The sequence below is a fragment of the Suncus etruscus genome, chromosome 6 (genome assembly GCF_024139225.1).
Source record: "Suncus etruscus isolate mSunEtr1 chromosome 6, mSunEtr1.pri.cur, whole genome shotgun sequence".
Classification (NCBI taxonomy): domain Eukaryota; kingdom Metazoa; phylum Chordata; class Mammalia; order Eulipotyphla; family Soricidae; genus Suncus; species Suncus etruscus.
Window position 1 is genome coordinate 129848529 of NC_064853.1, and position 18228 is coordinate 129866756.

At 34.7% G+C, this 18228-nt stretch overlaps 2 protein-coding genes across 3 annotated transcripts in view; one reads left to right on the forward strand and one right to left on the reverse strand.

Annotated features, from left to right (window-relative positions):
- The window catches only part of GABRA1 (gamma-aminobutyric acid type A receptor subunit alpha1), a 1147113-nt gene that overhangs the window by 489384 nt on the left and 639501 nt on the right, over positions 1–18228 (reverse strand). The gene's annotated exons all lie outside the window — the stretch shown is intronic.
- Positions 1–18228, forward strand: part of GABRB2 (gamma-aminobutyric acid type A receptor subunit beta2) — a 209791-nt gene that overhangs the window by 159028 nt on the left and 32535 nt on the right. The window contains exons 6-9 of one of the 2 annotated variants that reach the window (XM_049776062.1): positions 5029–5166; positions 5429–5581; positions 10028–10272; positions 14563–14676. In XM_049776062.1, coding sequence (XP_049632019.1) covers positions 5029–5166; positions 5429–5581; positions 10028–10272; positions 14563–14676 — 650 coding nt within the window. The remainder of the gene's footprint in view (positions 1–5028; positions 5167–5428; positions 5582–10027; positions 10273–14562; positions 14677–18228) is intronic. The other variant, XM_049776063.1, reaches the window with a different exon arrangement.

Here is an 18228-nt window from a genome sequence, read left to right on the forward strand (position 1 = left end):
TGAGTGCTGCCGGGTGTGACCCAAAAACAAACAAAAAAAAATGTGGGCTAGGATGGTAATTGCCTTTCATGTTGCTGACCCGGATTCAATCCTCAGCACCACATAAGACTTCCTGAGCCCCACCAGAAATAATCCCTGAGCTCAGAGCCAAGATTAATACCTGAGCACCAATAGACATAGCCCAAAACCCAGAAGAAGAAAAGGTCTGAAACAACCAATGCTGGCAGGAAAAGGTATGAAAGGAACCTTCATCCACTAATGATGGGACTGCCATCCAGCTCACTCACTATGATAAACAGTATAGAGACTTCTCAGAAAATCTATTATTGAGCAGGTTCATTAATAATAATAAACAGGTTTGGTTGTGATGTGAATGTTTTTAACTTTTATTTTTGAGTCTATATATCATCTAGAACATTTTTGCACCAATATTTGAAAGAGCATATGTATCATTTATTTCTTATGATTCATACATTTATATTTATATATTTCACTTTCCTAGCCAGAGGCTTTGTTAACAATTCATAAAGTTCTAATTCTTCCAGGTAAATTCCAATAACCTTGTATTGTGTTTTATTCACAAGATATCTCAATTTATGATTACGTTTAGCATGGTAACAGTGTAAATAATTTTATTAGTTTCTAGATTACCATGAATTCGCTATAAAAGATTAATTTAATTTTCAAAGCACTAATGATTACCTCTAGTGCTTTTTATCCTTCTTATTTATTTTTAAAAGATATCTATTTACACTCATTATTATAAGAGCTATAAAAGCAAGGTTATATGCATTGCATGTTTTCTTTTTATTTTTAATCGTTTTTAAGAGACTGCTAAATATTCCCTCAGAGATGATTCAAAGAAAAATGAGAAAACTAGGTCTGCTAACAGTGTTATAGACTAGCATTACACATTGCATAAAATTGCCTTTTGAATTAACCACCTTGGTTGTTGGTCATTCATTTTTAGAAATCAGTGGTGTAAGAGTATATTTGATTTCTTTATGCCGCATTCTATTTTAGTTTCTCAAAATTGAAGTTAAAAAATAGGCTTCATACGACTAGCAGTAGCCAAAAAAAATGCTAAATAGACTGCCTCTATTGTGTTGGAGTTCAACATCTTAAAATTTGAAATAATAAATATCTTACTGATTTCTAAACCCTTCAGAGTACTATTATTTTCAAATGCTATTGTTCTGATTATTCCTATGCTTACATATGTTCAAGAAAGAGCAGCTAAGTGAGATTTAACTTAAATGGAAGTTTTTCCATTCATTTTAAATGCAAATGTTTAATTTTAAATAAAAATAAAAAATTTAACTCACGTTTTAATAGCATTATCTACCATGTCTTACTCTCAGCGCTTTATAAGTAACCTTATCTTTTTGTGTGTGACAACTCTGTTGAAGTTAAACTATTGCTTTATTATTCCAATTTACAGAGGAGAAAAAGCAGGTCAGAAAGAGTATGTAGCTTGCCCAACTGTTACATAAAGAGAAATCTAAAATAAAAAACAGTGGAATATTTTTTAGCACTGGATTATAGTTTGTAAAATCGACTCAAAAGTATTTATTTAATGCCAACTCTGCAGTATCTGACCAAGAGCAAGCGTCTGAGAAATAAAATATTTCTGCAGTGCCTGTTCTCTTCATTAACAAGTATTGCTCAAATATATATATATATAGTAAACAATTACTATTTTAGAAATATAACAATGTATTTCAATCACTTGTTCTCTGCCAGGTACTGCCTTGCAAGCACTGTGCCAGAATTTGGCATTTTGACCAGCCTGCCAAACTATTAGGCATTTTATCAGTTTTATCAAAATGACAATAGTCACCCTGTACTTCTGCCTCCAGAAAGCTGCTGTCGAAAGTTTTGTAATGATGGGCCAGAAATGGCAAATACAGAGGAAGGGAAAGAGGAAAGGAGGCAAAAGACCAAAAACACACTGTCCTGATTCAGACCTTAATCCTCTGTTGGAAGTGATGGCAGTCAGACTTTTCCTCATTTTTTTAAAAATATGACTGCATTTAATAAGTGTTTTCTATAATATTATTGCTTCCTTGGTTCATAAACACCATTTTATTATGTTTCTATCTCATGAATTTAACTTGACAATGCTCTAATGATCTAGCATATTCTAGGGGGAAAATGTCTTTCTTTTTTTAACTTTTATAAAAGATATGATTGACTCTGAACAACTTAACTGAGATCTGTGCAAATAGCTAGTGAGAAATTGGATTATATTTTGAGATGAGTAATGTTCCCTATTACTAGATTAATTTGGAAGTTGTAACATACAAAAAGTATAGTTTTCCTTTGGAACAAACAGATATTCCTTTTAGGTAGAGAATATTAATGAGGAGAGAGAAATTCTTGTAAAAATATGCTTAACTACCATTTACTTAACAACTGGATTTCCCCATAAAAATTATGTTCCTGGTTACTTTATTTATTTGTTTTGTTTTGTTTTTGGTTCACATCTGGTGACACTCAGTGGTTATTACTGGCTATGTGTTCAGAAATTGCTCCTGGCTTGGAGGACCATACGGGCCTCCAAGGTTTGAACCCAGATCCATCATGGGTCAGCCGTGTTCAAGGCAAACGCCCTACTGATGTGCCATTGCTCAGTCTCAGGTTACTTTAAAATAAAGTTACATACAAGGAAATGTATTCCAATTTTCCAAGAACAGATTAGTGGCTAAAGAAACCATGTACATATACATAATGGAATACTATGCAGCTATTAAGAAAATGAAGTCATGAAATTTGCTTATACATGGATGGATATGAAGATTGTTATGCTTAATGTAATGAGTCATAGAGATAGACATAGAATAATCTCACTCATTTGTGGTATATAAGAAAAATAAAAGATAGTATGGTGATACTATCTAGAGACGTGACAAGAGGACTAGTCCATGGTAGGAAGCTTGCCACAATGAGCAATGAGTGAGGTGGGATGTGGGGGTGGAAAGGGAACTAGAGACATTAGTGATAGGAAAAGTGCACTGGTGAAGATATATATTCTGTGACAGAAATTCAATTATGAACAATTTTGTAACCATGATGCTTAAAGAAAGTAATTATGAAAAAAGATTTCTTAATCAGATACTTACACTTATTAATAAATAAAACTGAGGAATTTTGGAAAAACTTAGGCATTTCCTGAGGGCTAGAGGAATACTGGAATTAAGGCACATACCTGGCAAACACCTGATTCCCAAAGCATCACCAAGTAAGGCTAAAAGGCCTCTGAATATTGTCAGGGTACCCTGAGTAATCAGTGTTTCTGAGTAGCACCACATCCTCAGGTCCTCACATAGAAACCACCAGTGTGGTGGAATGATGATCAACACGTGGAAGGTGTCTAACCCCAACAGAGTCATTGCCTAAATTGAGTTTAGGATTATATAATCTTTGTTTACATAATCTCCAAGTTGAGGACATTATGATTCTTTGAAAAATAATTAAGTTCTTTTTATTTGGAGATTTGACTCTTTTTAAATAAAGTATGGTTTATGGAAAATGGTAAGTACTAAGAGTCAGGAAACCGACATTTTGGTCCTCAGTACTAAACCAGTCAGTAAATTAAAAGATAAAAGCAATAATTTTTAATATAGTTTGTTTTTTGAAATTGACAGGACAAAGTTTGTCCTACCTCCACCCCAATTTTGTAAAACTTCCACTCCAAATGTAAACCTTCATTGAAGTGTTAAATGTGTACAAAAATATATGTGGAATGGAATCTTAGAGATGAATGAGTTTTTAAAATAGTTCTATTATCTATATTTTAATGCATAATTTCCATGATAGTACTATTATGATCAACTATGTACTTATTCATTGCAGTTACATATGTGCTTTCTTGTCTTTTTTACATATGTGCTTTCTAATTAGGATATATATTTCAATTGTGTGGACTGAAAATATTGCTGTCAGAGAACACACGTCTTCATTATGCAGAGTTCAGCCCCCAGAACCTGTGTATTTACAAATATAATAACAGTTAATAAATAATCATTGAATGAATGGGAGCATAACCTCTAATGCACCATGCTTTTATAGCAGGCAGTACTTATGTGTTCTTTCTTAAATTTTTGTGAGGTTTAGTTTTTGAAATTAAATATGTTGGATAGAATAACTATAAATACTTATTCATAATAATTTTTATTTAAAATTAAATATTGTATATGGGAAGTTTGATAGTTTTTAGTGATATACTAGCAATGAGTTTTTTCTTTTTTGTTTTCCCTTACAGTATATCCAGAATTGTGTGACAATTCCTGAATAGGGTCCAGTAGGAACAAACTACATTTGGGGCATTCTTTTATTTATTTATTTTTTGACTTTTTGGGCCACATCTGGCAGTGCTCAGGCTTACTTATTCTGGCTGTGTGCTCAGGGACTACCCTTTATGGGGCTCAGGAGATCATATGAACAGCCTGAGATTAAACCCAGATAGGCAGCTTGCAAGTGCTCTACTTGTTATGCAATGGTTCTGGCCTTTATTTTTTTAATAAATTTAAATTGAAACAAATATACCAATAATTGTAAATGACCTTGTGATACTTTTGATTAATATTCTTTATGGTCTCTATTATCAGTATTTTCAGCCTTTCTAAGTGAAAATTTCATACTTAACTCAGTAGAGCAGTACAACAACTACAGAGAAATGGAGACAACTGTTCACCAGACACTGGAGTTTTTATCTAAAGAGTTTTTAACCAGAACTCAGAAAGAAACAAATGGATGAAAAACCAAGTCAAAAGTTTACCCACAAATGACCAGATTATTATTAAAAAAAACAAAATTAATGCATTTACAGATAGAATTTTAAGTTTGTATGACTCGTGTAGGTCTAACTGTACGTCCCTCATGTAAGGATTCAGTACTTCCGGTGCTTGTTTAACATGATCCCTAACGAGTTATAATCTTAAAAAGCCATTGAATTATGAAGTTTATCTTCTAAATAGATGTTCTTTTTGTTTTCTTTGTGTGTCTTCTGTATGCTTCCTTTCACAGATGGATACACAACTGATGATATTGAGTTTTACTGGCGTGGGGATGATAATGCTGTAACGGGAGTAACGAAGATTGAACTTCCACAGTTCTCTATAGTAGATTACAAGCTCATCACCAAGAAGGTTGTTTTTTCCACAGGTTTGTATCAGGAGGAAAATTTTCACATTGTATATTGTCTAAGGATCTTACATGTCCTTATTGAGCACCAGAGAGTTGATGATTTAGGTTTGCTGAAATACTGCAGTTCCCCCTCAAATCCACTTCGTAATGGAACCCATACAGATATTGTTCCCTGGGGGGGGGGGGGGTTGGAGGGAGAGAAATTCTAAAAACTGCTTGTGAGACTTGAAAAAAATACCCTGTGTCTTTTTATAATTATGTTCTTATCTTGCTTTTCTAGGTTCCTATCCCAGGTTGTCCCTCAGCTTTAAGCTTAAAAGAAACATTGGTTACTTTATCCTGCAGACATATATGCCTTCCATCCTTATCACTATACTCTCCTGGGTCTCATTCTGGATTAATTATGATGCTTCAGCTGCAAGAGTGGCATTAGGTAGGCATATTCTAATTCTTCGTATTTATGGAGATGGACTCTGTGTCTGGGCACATGTGCTCTCATGATAAGTGCACACTTTCCTTTCCTTGGAATTTGTCACGTGTAGCTAGACCAGAACATTACAGAATTTGTCTTTGAGAGTTGGGTGTTCTGTTCAGCATTAAATCAATTAAACATGAATTAAAATCCTTCATGTCAAAATTGCTTGACTATAACTGTTGATAATTAAATTAGTTCTATCAGTTTAATTTTTATTGAAACATTTCTTTCATATCATACTGCATGATGTTTTGATTGTATGGGCCTTCCCCCCCTTTTTTTTTTTTTGGTTTTTGGGCCACACCCGGCGATGCTCAGGGGTTACTCCTGGCTGTCTGCTCCTGGCAGGCACGGGGGACCATATGGGACACCGGGATTTGAACCAACCACCTTTGGTCTTGGATCGGCTGCTTGCAAGGCAAACACCGCTGTGCTTCCCCTTTTTTTAAATAAGCAACAAACAAGAAAATGGCTGTAGTGTGTAGTTAATAGATAAGCAAAAAAAAGTAGATTTTTATTTAGAGTTAGAAGAATATGGCAAAGGACTAGAGAAAATAAAAGAATATTATTGGGAAATAATCCAGGTTTCATTATGTTTTACTGGTTCTTTTCTAACACCAGAGGAAAAGTTTAGATTATATTTTTTATTCTTATTAGTAACTTCAAATATAGTAAATTATTTCTATTATCTATCATTTTTGTTGGTTTTGATGCTTAAATCACACTAGCCTTGCTAAGGGGCTACCCCTTTCATTTTTCTCAGGTTGTTCTCAGCACTGTTCATGGGAACACATGGTGCTGAGGCTGAAACATGGGCTCCTATATGCAAAACACATGCAACAACACTTTGAACTATTTTTTCAGCCCTAGTGCTTTTGAAATGTTGACTTTATTCTTCCACAGTTAGTATCAATACAGTCATTACCTGTTTAGAGAAATCATTCTTTTACTCATTTAGTAAATATATTTTTAAACACCTATTCTGTGACAGTTATACTAGGCACTGAAGAGAAAACAGTATCTTTTGCAATTTATGTTCTGACAGTAAAGAGTAGACAATATTGGGGAGGGCTAGGCCACACCCAGTGGTGCACAGGGTTTACTCCTGACTTTGTACACAGAAACTACTCCTGGCGGGCTCAAGGGACCATATAGGATGCCAAGGATCAAAGCAAATGCTCTACCTGCTGTGCTATCACTCCAGTCTCAATAGTAGTCGATTATTTTTAATTGTCAGACAAATTACATAATATTGTAAGTATGTAGAGGAAAATGAGAAAAGTAAAGGAGTTTGGATATGCATTGGGGTACAATTTGGAATGATTAAGATAGATGTCATTCAGAAATTTTCAGTGAGACAGAGAGTTGGAGAAAATTAAACAGAAAATATTTGGATGAGAATAGCCTATGACACAAGCCCAAATCCAGTCTGTTTATTCCAGTGTAAGAAACCAGCATGTCAGTAAAATAGCCAGTGAGGAGAATGCAGAATTACTTTACTTCAGGAATAAAAAGAATTTCAAGGAGAAGGAACTGAACAATTATAAAACAACTTAGAGAGTGCATAATGAAGTTTATGCTTTTATTTTTGGTGAAATTATATTATTGTTGAGCAAAGAATTGACAGTTTTATTCCCATTAAAGGGAATCACTTTGTAGCCAGAGAAAAAGACTATTGGCAGTAAAATACCTGCTTGCATCCAGCCTTGCTGCCAGCCTCCGTTCAATGCTGGGCACATCATAGGGTCCTCTGAGAGGTTTATCCTGAGCTCAGAACCAAGAATAACTCCTAAGCACTGCTAGATATGACCCCTTCAAGACAGAAAATAAAGAAAATGAAAGGAATAGAAATCACTTTGGTTCTTGTATTAAGATTAGAATATGGTGATTCCAAGGGAAAAGTAATGATATCCTTGATATATCCTTTGAAAATGCCAGAGAATTAACCTCTTTTACCAACTTGTTACAGTTTATATAATTTATAAAACCATATATTTATTTTGTGATGTCATTTTCTCCAAATATTGACAGACTGATCATATTCAGCAGATATTTGCGGAACAAAGAAATAATTGGAATTGGGGCTGGGAAGGAAGCGCTAGCCAAGGAACGGACCGCGGTTCGATCCCCTGGCGTCCCATCTGGTCCCCCCAAGCCAGGAGCGATTTCTGAGCGCATAGCCAGGAGTAACCCCTGAGCATCAAATGGGTGTGGTCCAAAAAAAAAGAAATAATTGGAATTTAAAAACATTCTGTTGTTTCAAAGTTTTTTCCATCTTATGTTTATTACAGAAGTGATAAGTTATTAATTTGCTTTGTGAAATAAAAATGTTGGTGCTCAGGGGCTTACTTATGGTTTTGTACTGAGGGATTACCCCTGGTTCTGGAATCAGGGGTCATTGACCATATGTGGTGACCAGAGATCAAACCCAGATCAAGCAAATGCAAGGCAATCAAGCAAGCAAGCATATATCTGCTGTAGCATCTCTCTAGACACCATAAAAAGAGTTTTAAATGCCTTCTTTATGTGAACAATTCACAATGAGGTAAAAAAATACCTAAAAGTACTATTCTAATGAATAGTAAGTTAACATTGTCAGTTTTATTCTGTTGCACAGGTTAAATAATGAAGAAAAATGTTAAAATCAGAAAATGTTTCCAAATGATTTATGTTACAAGAAAACTGTAGGTCACTAGTTCTATGACAAGATGAGGTTATGTTATTCATGCTCAGAATAAGAACACCTGTACATCATTTTCTGTAACTTTTTATAAACGTGTAAAATGAAAAAAAATAACTATGATCTAATTAGATTAAATTAAATAAGAAAGCTCTGTTTCTAAAATGTCATATCAATGACTTCCAGATGTGTTACTAGGTGGTATTAAAGGACACAGGTCACTCTAGTCAGCAAGATCTCTGCCTCTACAACTCTTATCTCCTATGCTTTTGACCATCTTTTGCTCTATTCATCTTTTGCTCCAGAATTGGACCTTCTCATCCACTGGACACTATTCTTTTAGGGCTATGTCAACATCTCTATCACTCTGACTTTAAGGGGAGCTACCTTTTACTCTCCTCCCCCACTGTCAGAGACCCTCTGTGAACTAGTAATACAGCCTGACTCAGTTTGGCATTTCCCAAGAGAATTGCTTTGATACTTGTGTATGATCTATTACACAACTTATTTTTTTGTTTTTGTTTCTGAGGCACAACTAGCAGTATCCAGGGGTTATTTTTGGTTCTACATTTAGAAATTACTCCTCGTGGTGCTTGGGTAACATATGAGATGCCAGAGATCAAACCTGCAGTGTGCAAGGCAAACACCTGACTCGCTGTGCTGTCACTCCAAGCCATCAAGATTACACAACTTATTGACCTATCCAGGATTCTTCATTTTCAAAATTCTTACAACCATTTGTCCATATGATGTATATGTTGAGTTCATTTATTTTAAACAATATTTTCATTTATTATGTTCATTTATTTTTATAGATGCCCCTTCATCATTTAAATTTTTCTGAAAATCTTTTTGGATCTTCGGGTCATACTTTGTGGTATTCGGGGTTTACTCTGGCTCTCTCCTCAGGGATAACTCCTATTGGATGTTGAGGGACTAGCCCGAGGGGCGCTGAGGATAGAACCTAGATTGCAAGACAAACCTGTAAGACAAATACCCTATCAACAGTACTAGCACTCCAACCTCAATTTTTCTGAAAACCTCTGGAATTCTTATTCCCTTCTACCCACACACAGTACTCCCAAAGTAATTCTCCTACAAATGTCATCTCTAGCCATCCATGATTGAAGATGGTGGCAAACATAACCATCCATCAACTTTGAATCTGGGCTTTCACTGGATTCTGTGCAGGTGACTCCATTCTACAGCACCTTACATCCCCATACATGTCATTTTTATTTTTGTTCTTCTTATCAAGTCCTATAATGTATCCAGAACCTTTTTTTGAAGTGTTAGCTGACTTGCACCCTTTGAAAGTCTAAAACAAAACCTTTGTTTTAGATATCAAAATATCTCCCATTTCAGTGCCTTGGAGTCTATTCTCACTTTTGACTTCTAGTACCTGAACAACTTCTGCTCTTTCTTCAGAACTCAGCTTCAAGGAATCCACTTCCTGTTCATTCTTGCCACCTCCAAGGCTTCTATCTCCCTTGATATGTATCTATAAATGTAGAATTTCAGTCATGTTTCAAAGTTACTAATGTTAACTTAAGACCATTGTTGTCTACATATCTCCAGGGCCTCTCATATGACTATTATATAAAAAGTGCTCAGAAAATATTTCGCAGCATAAGTAACTGTGAAGTTTACATGAACTTTTCGGGCTTTTGTGAACACACACATGAACACAGGAACATTATTACTCTCTTTTTCTTCTTTTTCAGGGATCACAACTGTCCTTACAATGACCACCATCAACACTCACCTCCGAGAGACACTCCCCAAAATCCCCTATGTGAAGGCCATTGACATGTACCTGATGGGGTGCTTTGTCTTTGTTTTCATGGCCCTTCTGGAGTACGCTTTGGTCAACTACATCTTCTTTGGGAGGGGACCCCAACGCCAAAAGAAAGCAGCTGAGAAGGCTGCAAGTGCCAACAATGAGAAGATGCGCCTGGATGTCAACAAGGTATATTCAGAGGGCTGGCCCTCCTTAGCTCTTCAACTGATAAAAAATGCCAACAGGGCGGGGTAACAAGTTCATTTAACAGATGAGGAAACTATGGTCCAGGGAAGGGGATAATTCTCCTAAAGTACATATACCATTACTGCAGATGGTACAATAGAAGGAAAACCCTTTTCAGTAACATGAGCATTGTCCAAACCATGGTCATTAGAAAAGCACATTTATGAAGTTTACCAAACATGAGCACAACTACTTTAAATATATAGAAGAGAAAACTTTTGTGTCACTTAACTAAATTATCATGTATTGAGAAATAATCTCAAATATAAATAAATAGATAAACTAGATTAAAAATTGTGTTTTATACTTGGAAAAAAACTCTCGGATTGAGGTTTGTTTCTGTGATTAAAAGGGGGTTAAGAAGACTATGCAGGTAGTTCAGCAAGCTGAGCACACATTGTGCAGGTGCATATAGGAGGCCCATGCTTGATCACCAGCACTACATGGTCCCTCAAGGAGGGCCTGGAGCAATCTTGAGCACAGAACTGGCAGTAGTTCCTGAGCAAAACCATAAATTAATTAGTAAATTGAGACAAGCAAATGCAGAGATGGATTTTAGACCCAGAAGCAACAAACTAAGGCTTTCTCCTTGAAATCATTAAAATAGAAAGAAATGTGAAGGGTCAAAGTAACTTTTTCTTTAAGTTACATGTTACATGCACTTAAAATTATGGAATTATTTGATTTTATGAGAAAACCATCATTAAGTCAGACACAAAAAGTAATTCCTACTCATTTACAACACTGGTTAATACAGTGGGCCTCAACTTTAGTTGTCCAATTGATTATAAGAACATTAAATAAGACTGAAGACAGGTTACTTCCCTTGAAATTCTAATTAGAATGTCTCAGGATACACCTGGGCAGCACCCAAGATTTATATTCTCCACTTTGAGGCCTCCAATAATTACCTCTAAGGAAGTCACCTCCTTTGCTTCCAAAATGTAATTTTACTTTGCTTCCTTTTATAGAACATTTACATTAAGAAAGATATTCCACTATTATGATCCTTCAAAATAGACCCCCAAACCCCAAAAGGTATATTTGAGAAATGATGCAGGTGTCAGGGATTAGGACATTCAAGGCATGTGCTCCAATCCTTTGAGCTTTCTACCTAGCCTCATCTTTTTGAACTATCTACTCTTAATGGTGTTTATAAAATAGTGCAAACTATTCAATAATTATTTCATAGTTATGAAAGTAGGAAAACAGTAATATTTTAAAACCTTCTAGAATTAATTATTATAACAACAATAATTATTATAACAACATCTTGGTTCTTCAAGATGTCAGACAAGAGAATACATTTGGGGGGGGGCCACACCTGGTGATGCTCAGGGGTTACTCCTGGTAATGCGCTTAGAAATCGCTCCTAACTAGGGGGATCATATGGAACTCCAGGGGATCGAACCGCAGCTCATCCTAAGCTAGCGTGGGCAAGGCAAAAGCCTTACTGCTTGTGCCACCACTCCAGCCCCAAGATAATACTTTTAAAATTCATGGGGTTTTTTCCTGATACAGTAAAGGAAAAAAAAAACAAATAAACAAATAAAACTATAGGATCCAGTCTAAAATAAGTCCAAATCAATTGCCAATGCAAAGTTGACTTAATAAGATTATATCCCATCTATTTTCATTGTCATCTACCCTATTTTCTCATACCAATTTGCATTTAAATGATAAGACCCCAGAAAGTGATGTTTTTAATAACAAAGTAAACCAGAAAAGCTTCAGATCATTTTAAATTCAATGAGATGCAGGCAGAGAACAGTTCACTGGGCAGGTACCCCATTGTGGTGAAAATTGAAGCCACAAGTCATAGCAAGCAAAATACTATGCTGAGTCCTCATGCAGGGCAAATTTGCCCAGCACTGCCCTCTTCTCCCCTGCTGCCAGAGGAACCATGGACACTTTGTAGAGATTTGGAGTTGTCATAATGTGGGAATTGAGACGTGTTACAAAACCTTCACAGTGTTTTGGAAGTTTTCCCATAGCAAAGAATTCTCCAAACCAAAATGTCTGTATTACCAAAGTTAAAAATTTTAGACTAATTCAGTGCATTTTAAATGTGAGCAATTCATGTCCACAGAGAAAAGAGAAAAGGAATAGATTCTTGTCCATTTTTTAGAACTCTGGAAAAGAAATAATTTGTCCACTTTTTTTATTAACATAATAACATCAAGGCATTTACAATTTAACACAATGATTGAGGGCAATATTATGGAATAATCAGTTTCAATATTCAGCATTTATTCATTGTGCAGCAAAGACCAAATCAGCCTCTCTGAACCTTCAGTTTCCTCATCTATAAAACGGAATTTATTATTCTCATAATATTAGTACTATAAAGCATATTTGTGATAATGTATAATGTGATAATGTCTCCAGTTTAGAGTGAGCACTCAGTAATTAGTAAATATTGATAAAATATTAAATTATCATCATAGGCATTTTTTGTAACTTAAAATATAAGTCTCCAGATGTCTTAGCAGTACTTGGTTGTATATTTTAAATGTTCTAACACCATAGATGATCATAGAGCATTATCCACTGAGGAATGTTTAATGACAGAGGTTACATTTAACAAAGCAAGACAGACATTTTTAGCATGTATTAGCTGTAAAATCTCTAGCCAACCAACTTCTTCTAACTTTATTAGTTACTTATTAGACTGAATGACTTAGAGTCATCTCTGTGAAATTAAAATAAAAAGGATCTTTTAACATTACACACTCCAGGACTTCTTTTGTGAACCTAGGATGGAAGGTTAGAGATCTGATTGCAAAGGACTCTATTGTGTCAGCATTGTGAGTAATGACACTATTTCTTAGCAAGAATCCTCCTACTTTTCAAATGGAATTCTAAAGGGTTTTTTTCTTTCCTCTCTTTCTTTTTTAAAGAGAGACATATATAATCAACCAAGTATTGTTGGCTTCTCTAGGAAAATCAGTCACTAGAAAAAAATTCCTTTTTAACCATCTTATGGGGGTTTCCTAGAGACAGAAATGGTGTGTTAGATCATGAATGGTGGTTCTTTTTTCCTGCTCTCTCCTGAGGTCAGGGAGGCAAGAGATGGGGAAGCATAGCCAGGTGGGAGCTCATGGTGGCTTCCATGGCATTCTTCTGCATTTCCCTTTTACTTTTCTATCTTTGTTGTCTATGCAATTTTATTTTAGTAAGTTTGCAATTTCTGAATTTTTAGCTAATCTTAAACTATGGTTCTCAAAGAAAGCTTGGTTGTACAGTATAGTCAACAAAACATCAGAGATGACTATTTTCTTATCCTTAGCTAGTGTATGCCTTCATACACTAGCCAGTGGGAAATTCATACAAAAACAAAAATCTTATTTTGTATCAGTCCACTTATTAAATTCAGGGTCTTCACCTGAGAAAAATCTGCCTGCCAACACACATCGATGGCTGATGAGCCCAGTGCTTAATAAAGTTTTCTTCATGAAGCACATTAAGTTGTAAAATGTTGGAGGTTTTTAAATAAACCTCAAACCAGAGGAGTTCTACTGAACGTTTTTTCCAAAATTTCTTCTGGGTAGTTAAAAAAATTTCTTCTGGGTAATTAAAAAATTATGATTTATCTCTCAGTATGGAGAGTCCTTTACATTACCCTGTGCTCTATTATTTGAATGTGTTTCCTTATAACATTAGCTTCTGATTTATTATCACCCACTTGAAATAATCACATCTTCAAATTTTAAGTTTTTCTTATATCTTTTTAGCATCATCTGTTTTGTGGTTTATTTTTTGCCATAACTTGGTATACAGGTATATGAGAATCTAGTTACTCCTGAATTTTTGCCACCTTGATTCTTGCATATTGGAGATGCTTCCATCCTAATTTTATTAAAAATTAAAACACACACATCCACCAGTTTCCAGATAAATTTGCACCCAAATATCTGTTTGGGAGTGTTCTGTATTTTGAATTCCTTGGTATGCAATTCTTTGTGTAAAGATCTGTGATGTCTGTATTCATTTACATAGTTTTCTGTTATGCAAAGCCACTATGAACTTCAAATCTATTTCTAGACTTAGAATTAAATCATTTTAATAATAGATTAAGAAAGAAGATAAAACTACATAGAAATCCAATTCTTTGTTAGCATCAGTCTTTCTATAGACCGATATCATTAATCTATATCCAATTAACTTTGACCAGCAATACTATCTAGTGGCATCACTCTACTTAATTAGCACATTTTCTACTTTGTCTTCCAGATTTTTTATAAAGATATTAAACAAAATGGGACCCAATATCGATCCTTGTGGGACCCTACTGGAAACCTCTCCCCAACTAGACGGACTACCAATTACGATTTCTCTCTGTATACGGTTAGATAGCCAGTTTTTAATCCATTTATATGTATTTTTGTTGAAGCCATTTGTTTAGTTGTTCCCTTTAAAATAACATATTGGGGGCTTTACAGATAACCAGTGGACTTGTATCTTTAGAGAATTGGGATAAAGTTAATGTTTCTATCAGAATAAATGGCTTTTTGGGGTATGTTTCCTTAATAGGCTATGACAAAGCAAAGCATCAGTGTCTTTGAGGTTTCTCTGTTTTGACAGGATAGAATATCATTATATATTGTGTTGTACTTTTTTTGTGTTTCTTTTAATTAGTGTGATAAGTGGACATGTATACATTCTTTTCATAAGTTAACTTGGAATTGAGGAACCTGTGCCCTTTTTTTGGTCCTAGATTATTAATTTGTGTCTATTGTTATGTTTTCACTAAGGCCTAACTGTTTTACTGTTTCATATTTCACTGGTAACTATTGTCATGTAATGATGGGCCACTTAGAAAAAATTGAGGTTGTTCCTATTCAAAATTTTGTATTTAAATTAAATCCAGAAAGAACCCTATTTTTAGATGTTTGGATATAGCATTAATATTTAGAGTTAAGTTTCTAAATCTGCATGTTTGTACTTTTTTTAAATTTGCAAATTGTTATTAATGTCACCACCCCAAATTGGGGAAGAAGGGGGGAGGGGTGGAAGGAGAGAAAGGGAAGAAGAGGTTGTCCATCTTAATCAGTTGTGCAATTCTAGATTATTTTTAATTTGCACTTATTGTTGAGGTATGAATTGTATTTAATGCTGAAGAATCTTTCTGAAGAGGACTTGATGCTAGATGAGCTACCAGTGTTGTATATTCGAAATATAACTACTTTAATTTTAAAGCTTGAACCCCATTTCTTTTAGACTATATAGTAATGACTCTTGGTTGGATATCTGATATTATTAGCCTATTAATTGCTATTTTGTTTTTATATTTAAGTTTCTTTTTAACTTTTTGACTTTTTATATTTGTTAACAAAATTCGTAGCTGGAATAAGGTAGATTATAGAAGAGCTATTTGAAATTTGGTTAATCACAGTTTGGTCAGATTTTCTCAAACATCGTACTTCTGTGTCTGTTCTTTCAGACTTACTCGTGTTATTTCTATTGCTGCTTCTGACTCTAGCGATTCCTGTTGAAATTGATGTACAATGGTTTGATTAAGCAGTATTTGGGGGAGAATACTTATCACTTAAAAGAAAATATGTGTGATGATTGAAGTTTGCATTTATGATAAATACAACAAGAAGAATGTTGTATTATTCCAAAGCCACAGAGATTTCTACCTGATTGGTATAATATAATGACTGTGCAAAGAAATTTCAGAAAAATTTTCAGATCACAAGTATACCTTAAAGAAAATTTATTTCTTTGGTGAATTATATTTTTGCTTGGCTTTTAAAATGTTAATGATATTTTTTGATACTGTGATATGTTCAAGCACTTTCTGTGTTTCATAAAATGGTCAGTTAATGAGAATGCCCAGTAGTAGTTTACTCAGAAATTGAAATCTTAATGTCTCCTGCTTTTATTGGTTTCTTGGGTATGTTTCTATTCTGTCTTCTGAGTTCTCTGTTAAACTCATATTTAGAATAAGAAATAAGGACTAGTGCCTCAACAATGTAAATGATGAGATTATTTTTAAACCTGTAATTTATAAAAATAGAAAAATAGGGGCAGGAGAGATAGCATAGCAGTAAGGCATTTGCCTTGCATGCAGAAGGACGTTGGTTAGAATCCCGGCATCCCATATGGTCCCCTGAGTCTGCTGGGGCAGTTTCTGAGTGTAGAGCCAGGAGTAGCCCCTGAATGCTGTCGGGTGTGAACCCCCCGCCACAAAAATATTGAAGTGTATGTGACAAGTTTTGGAGGTATTAGAGGATCTAAAAGTGATGACCCAAGTTCTCCTTAATCTTTGGTCTTGTGTGTGCTTTGTGACATTTTTGACATTTGTGACATGTTTAAACTTTCCAGCCTTCAAATGCCTTCCTTAGCTGAAATTGGGAACACTGCTTTCTACTTCATAAAACTACTGAAAGATTCAGTGAGATTATGAAGTTAAGGGCCATATACTTATGCTTACAAACAAGTCATATTCAGTGAATAAAACTATGTCAGGGAGCATGTATCTATGGATTTGCCCCTTTTCAAAACATTATCTTATTATTTTTCTGATCATATATCTAATTCATGAGTATTCTTGAAAAAATTACAAAAGGTGGTGACACCACAACTACCCCTCAGAATGAAAGACATTACTCACTTTTCACATAGTAACATGCCATATGTAAATAATTACAATCTGTTGTAATTATACTCAAACAATTTTGAATACTTATATTTCCACATTTTAAGTATATGTATATTTTAATACCAAAATATCTTTGATTAAATGTATTACCATACTTATAAACTGAGTACCTGTAATTAGATAGTTCCATTGTGCAAATGTCTCTATGCTCCATCCAAAAGTCACAGAGTGTAAAGCAGAAATTTAAAAAAGAAACAAAATAAAAATAAAAACAATCAATTCCCAGAAAAACTGGCTCCACAAAACGGCTGTAGCCACCTGTAAATACACAGGGTCTATATTGTACAGGCAGAATCCAAAGGACTGGAGCTTTCTTTGAGCAACTAAGGAAAACCAGTAGCAGTTCCTGCATTTGAATAGGCAGCTAAACAAATAAATAGCATAGCAACTCCACAAGGAAATGATCCAGTAAAGGAAAGGAAGATGAAAACATATATTAAAATAGAAAGAAAGAGTTATTGGAGAGAGACTTAGTCTGTTAAAAGAAGAAAATGATTTGGAGTGTAGGGAGAATTAAGAAAAAATTTAATTTCATAGCAAACATTTTCCCTCACCAAAAATGAAATAAAATATGAAATGAAAGATTATGCTTGAGATAACAATGAAACAGTAAGAGACTGGAGAGATAGTATAGTGGGTAAGGTGCTTGCCTTGCACATGGCCAACCTGGATTTGATCCTCTACATCCCATATGATCCCCTGAATACAGAACCAGGAGTAACTTTTTAACATCACCAGATGTGGTGAAAAACAAACAAATATGTGCTCACTTCGGCAGCACATATACTAACATCGGAACAATATAGAGAAGATTAGCATGAAGTTAGTCAAAATAAGGATTTCTGGACCAGGAAGTCAAGATACTTTGTAAAATAAAATTTTTGCAATTTAAATCATATAATTCTAGGAATTAAAGTACGATTAACATAAATTTTAAATCAGATGCTAAGGACCCATAGAAAGAATAAATTAGATCAATAATAGTATGAGGTAAATTAAAGTGATAGTTACAATTGAAGAGGAAAGGAATGCAATAATGCAATATTTGTCATTTTACAATTTGAAAATCCAGAAATTAAAGATGAAGGTTATATTAAAATTAATGTTCCCTGTAAACTGCCAGGTGTCATCCTGAAGACCCTCAGTACCACTAGGTGTGGCTCTGGTGACTTCAGCACCTGTGGGCCCAAGCAACACCACAACATTGTCCTGAGGATTGGACAATGCGGTTG